Source organism: Crocodylus porosus, unplaced genomic scaffold, assembly GCF_001723895.1.
Source record: "Crocodylus porosus isolate Cpor-Errol unplaced genomic scaffold, CroPor_comp1, whole genome shotgun sequence".
NCBI classification, from domain to species: domain Eukaryota; kingdom Metazoa; phylum Chordata; order Crocodylia; family Crocodylidae; genus Crocodylus; species Crocodylus porosus.
In genome coordinates this window covers 65,082,159-65,087,674 of record NW_017728918.1, presented here as the reverse complement: position 1 = coordinate 65,087,674, position 5,516 = coordinate 65,082,159, and the positions used below count along the sequence as shown (strand labels likewise).

General features: G+C 36.6%; 1 protein-coding gene across 1 annotated transcript in view; it reads left to right on the top strand.

Annotated features, from left to right (window-relative positions):
* The window catches only part of IBTK (inhibitor of Bruton tyrosine kinase), a 94,306-nt gene that overhangs the window by 31,488 nt on the left and 57,302 nt on the right, over positions 1 to 5,516 (top strand). Inside the window, exons 9-10 of the mRNA XM_019538164.1 lie at positions 1,651 to 1,849; positions 3,781 to 3,955. Coding sequence (XP_019393709.1) covers positions 1,651 to 1,849; positions 3,781 to 3,955 — 374 coding nt within the window. The remainder of the gene's footprint in view (positions 1 to 1,650; positions 1,850 to 3,780; positions 3,956 to 5,516) is intronic.

The following is a 5,516-nucleotide window of genomic DNA, read 5'->3' as shown; positions in this document are numbered from 1 at the left end:
GTTGAGGTTCCCAGTTGTATTTTTGTCCATCTCTCTTTATGGGTTGCTAAATGGGAGGGGTGTGGCACCTGACATCTGAGCAGGTGTTACCTAGCTGAAAAAAATAATGAAATAACTACTCTCATGGGTTTAGTTATATGAAAACACTTGTCTGCGTGCCTCGCAGCTCCCTTACAAGCTGTGTTTATTCCTTTCATCTAGTTGCAGAATAATAATAATAATGATAATTACTATTATAGTCTCGTGAGCAATCCTGACAGCAGCTTTGTGAGTAAGGCATTAGAACAAGATGCCTTGAGCTTTGTGTTATGATAAAATAATTAAGTTACATAAGCATGTGCCATTTGTTTGTTTGACTTTTCTTTCTTTGTACCCTGTGCCTTAAAGGAAACGGGACATTAAATTTAATGAGTTGAGACCAGCATTCTGCTTAGACAAACCTGATTCTGTATAGCACTGCCAGTAGTCTTCTGAAATGAAAGCTACATAATCAGTGCTACTACAGCTTATCTTTAGACCATCTAGAGATCCTATGCATCTTGTAGCCTGAGCACACTTTGGAAAAATTACATTTGGACCCAGTGAATGGCTGTAGTGCTTATATTTAATTGCAGACAACCATATTTTCTTACAAGTGTGCAGATGCAGAGAATTGATTGAAATGCTCGTTTATTTATAAAGTAGTCATTTGTACAAATTCTTAAAAGTCCAAGGATTTTAGATCTAGGTCACTAAGTTCTAACCATGTTCTAACCGTGCAGCACCATCTAGTGGTGTGTGTTTTTAAAATTTGTGGATGAAAATAACTGTGGTAGTGAAGAAAGTACTATTCTGTAGAGCTTTTAACAAAGAGGGCAAATGTGGTGTTCCCACTTAAGCTTTTTTTCTTTCTCTGCTTTCAGAACTCATTTTTAGTCTTCATGAATGCCTCTCTTTCCCATATCTGTTTAGTGTTATTTAAAGTTTTAGAGATGTAATTATCACCAAAAATAAGTTATCATGACGTGTTTTTTTTGTGTATGTGCACTAGGATGGCCATCATAGAGGACAGTCTGGTTGTCCTCTATTGATACAAAACCCGACACCTTTTATGTCCTCTATTTTTCTCTTCAAGAGAAAAATAGAAGACATAAGGCACTGGGTTTCTTATCAATAGAGGACAGAGTAGCAGAAAACTGGAATGTCCTCTGTGATGGCCACCATAGGTGCACCTGTGGATGCAACTCTAGTAACTCTTGAATACTCTTTCTGTGAAATTAGTAGTGTTTTTGCAGTATCCCTCCCTGCCCTCTTAAACCTTTTGTGTCAGTGCTTCAGCAGGGTTTTTGGAGATGGTTTGAGATGTAAGCAGTGTAAATGCTGTTGGGAGTGAGGATGAGGCAGGTCTATGTATGTGCTTGTGCGCTGAAGTAATAGTCACGAAAAGTTTACTTTTAGGTAATCCCTTGTAGTATTTTCAGGAAGGACCTCCACAGGCAAGTATCTCCTGGTATCACAGAATCTTCCTGTACTGCTCCAAGAAAATGTTCCAAAGAAATCCAGATCTTTGAAAAGTTTGCGTACTGTATCGCCTTTTATCCAGTTTTGAGATGTGACATGGTTTTTGTGCAAATGTCTTGCTTTTTTCCTAGTAATCTCTCCATTTTCTAAAGAACAACATTTATGTTACAGGTGTTCTGCTGGAAGTCATCTACCAGTCCTATGAAACAGTGTCGATGGGTCTATGGCCGCCAAGTCTTCGTATCTGATCTTGCTTTAAATAAGGATGAAATGATGTTTGTTACTCAGGATGGTGAAACCTTTAGAGGAACATGGATAGAAGAGGGGAAAAAATCTTCAGAAAGAAAAGGTTAATATTACTATGTGTTTTTTAAGATGACTTTTAGAAATACTGAAGTATAATCAAGCGGTAGCAAAAGTTCTAATTTGACTGTCACTTACAGTTTTTATCTCTCTCCTAACTGTTAAAGGAGGTTTTAGAGGTTTTTTTGTTTTTTTAATATTATGAAAGGGAATCTTCCATTCTTAGTTTCCTTTATCTACTCACAGTTTGTGCTGGGGTATCTTTTACATTCTGCTTGGCTGGAATACCTGGCTCAAACCAGAAAGAGGAAGCTGTAACAATTATCTTTTAGTTTTTGCTTTGTTGCACTGATGTTTAGTTCTGCTCATTTCTGCAACTTTCAGCGGCCTTCTGGCAGATACTGATCCATGCCTCTCCCATCCCTCTCTCTCTTGGGGTGTTTCCTTATGTTGCCTCACCAGAACAGCAGTCTAGTTTTATACAAACTGTTTCTTGAAGTCAGAAGGTTAATCAGGCTTCACCTAGTCCTTGACCTCTTGACTCACATTGCTGACAAAGTTGTGTGTGCATGTTGTTTTTTGGAAATGGAAACACCCGTCCATTAGGATTTGACTGAAATCACCAAATTTGTTCACTTCTAGTGTACAAACATATAGACTATAATAGGTTTTATTACAGTCAACTTGGGATGTATTTGAGCTTTATGGCCTTTAGAAAAATGTCTTTTGAGTCTCATTTCCATTTCCTTTTTCAATAACCAGTTTCTTGCCTCACTTTTAAGATTCTAGTCTTGTATTTTCTGAAGTGAGATATTATCCTTCCCTCCCCCTCCTCCCCATCACTTCCAGTACACCGTGAGTTAACCTGTCAGTCTTCTATTTTATTTCCCTATTTTCTCATTAGGCATCCCAACATAGCAACTTCCCTCCATTGCAGAATCATTGAATATAGCTTCTTTTTGAAGCCCACAGTGCTGTTCATTGGCTAATAGAGATGATGGGATCTAGTCCCCAGATTGGTCAGTAAAGGGATCTGTTAACTTGGATAGACTGCTGGTTTGATCATAGAAGTCTGTACCAGGATCTTTATTCTTGAGAATTTTTTTAATTGGAGGCTTTTAAAGTCTTGTGTCATCAGTTTCTGGTAACCTGAAGTGCTCTGGTTGAGTGGAAAGAGTCATCTTTTTGCTTATTAATATTCTCTGTTTCTGATCTAAAACTACTTAAATGCAGAACTTTTACATGTTCAAGCAAGCATCAGACTCTGATCAAAATATTTTAGTAAGATTTTCTGAAATAATGGTAAGAACTCAAGTGCTACAAATTTATGGTTTAAAGAAAACCCGTCTGTTTTCTAAGTTGTCCATTCTGCAAATACAGTGATCGTGTATTTTAATTACAAATCTTATACTAAAAAGTATTCTGAGAGAGAGCATTTGGATATAACTCATTAGCCTATAACTTTGCTGAGGTAGTGTGATACTGTTACATCTGACAAGCTTAGGAGGGTTGAACTGGCTAAGAACTTAGGTGGGACATATCCAGTTTCAAGTCCTGTGATCAGAATGTCTTGGTCAATCACTAGGTGGCATTTGTGTTCTGTGTCCAACCAGTTCCTCCTCATTGTGTTAAGGCTGGAGGATATTGTGCTTCTGGAATGTTGCCTTTTGGATGACTTTTAGCTCTTATATATATTTTTTTAAGTCTAAATCTACAGTCTTAATCAAATTTCAGTTTGTGTAACTATCATATGTCTCTCAATTCTCCTTGCTGCTTTTTTAACTCCTTGTCCTAATATGTGTTGTATAATATTGCTGCTATATAGTTTTCTGTTTCACTTCAAAACTGGCCACTTCTCACTAGTAAGTGGAGTGATTCCAAACTAGCAGTCATGAATTTTGTCCTTTGTTTTTATTAGTTAAATGTGAGTTCACCCTTTCATGTCCCCCCCCATATCTCTTTTTTTTTTTTAAACAGATGTTATAACAAGTCTTCAAAATTGCTCATATGATACATCTTGTCACAGTGATTCAAACAGTGTATATGAAAAAATTCGACTTGAGAAGCTTGCTTTTGTCCACAGAGCTGTTAGTGTTACCACAGATCCTAATGGAAGTAACTTCGCTGTTTTACAGTCGGATCCTAAAACAAGGTATTTTTCAGATACCAAACCTGTAAATTTAGTTGCTCAAATAATGAAAGGAATGTGGCTGTAAAGTATTTTCCCTGTTCCATCAACTCTTTTTTTGTGATTTTCTTCTTCTGCCTGACAGAGCACCACACCACCTTTTTGGCTTCTGCACTATATATGATGACCTTAGCTTCTGTGCAAAGTATTTGCATGTTATTAAGTACATACGCACCGTAGTTGGTATAGGCAAAATGCTTTTAATTATTTTGTGCAAAGGCAAAATGGTCTGATGGATAATGATGTAAAAATACTCAAGCCAAACTCTCCTAAAAATAGATTTCAGGGATGATTGTGTACTAATTCTTGCTCTGAATTGCAGGAAGTGTTATAAGCAACATGCTTAAGAATGCTTTCTGGGAAGATTTCTAGTTCTTGGAACACAAAGATGCTCTGTAATTTATGAAACTGAACAATAGGAGTTAATTTTTGTTTTCAAATAAATCTGTTTTTCATTTGTGTGAGAATAAAACATTGAAAAGTTAATTGTTTCTTTCTCAGCTGTGTTGATTCTGAGCATACTTTCTTATTTACTTCCATTTATTTTAACTTCACAGTGGAGCTTTTCAAATGGTTTTATAATTTTTTAAAAATTATTTAAGTACTTCTGTGTTGGAAAAATGATACAACACTCGATGACGCTTTAATAGAAGAATTGCTGGCTTATTATTTGAGATGGAAAAATACACTATTTGATGCTTTAGAAAATTGTACTTTTTCATGTAATTCTTAATGACATATCAGTGGTTATCTGTGTAATAAAGCCTGTACCATGAAACTTTAAATAGTGAAAAAAAGAAAATACCATATTTATTTGAATATTGTATTTAGTCAAATAGAAGGCAACCCTGATTATATGATGACCATCCAAAAATTATATTCTATATGTGGAAATTTATTAATTAATATTATAACTTTCCAGGAATACAATATAAATATTAGAGGTTTGCCTTGCCCTCTCCAACTGCTACAGCAGGGAAAATAAATCTGGGGGATCTAGTAGCTCTTTGCTCTCTCTTTTCCCCTGGCAGTCCCTTCCCTTTCTACTTACTGTCAGACCCTGATCTCCCTGGACGTATGGAAGTGAAAAGCAAATTTGAAAACAGTATTGAAAGTACAGTATTGAAACAATTCCTTGAAAGTAAATATTGCTGTAGCAATTTACATATAGTATCCATGTACTTAGTTTGCATGTTATCTTTTTTGGAGGTGAAAACAGCTGCAAGTTTTAGTACAGGTACTCTGTAAACACACACTTTTGAGCAGCACTTTGAGACCTACTTATATTATAGTTTCATAGTTTGTAGGGTTGGAAGGGACCTGAGCAGATCTTCAAATCCGATCCCCTGCCATGGCAGGAAAGAGTACTGGGGTCAAATGACCCCAGCAAGGTGTTCATCCAGCCTTCTCTTAAAGACCCCCAGAGTGGGAGCCAGCACCACTTCTCTTGGAAGTTGGTTCCAGATCCTAGCTGCCCTGACTGTGAAGTAGCACCTCCTGATATCTAGCTTAAATCTACCCTCTG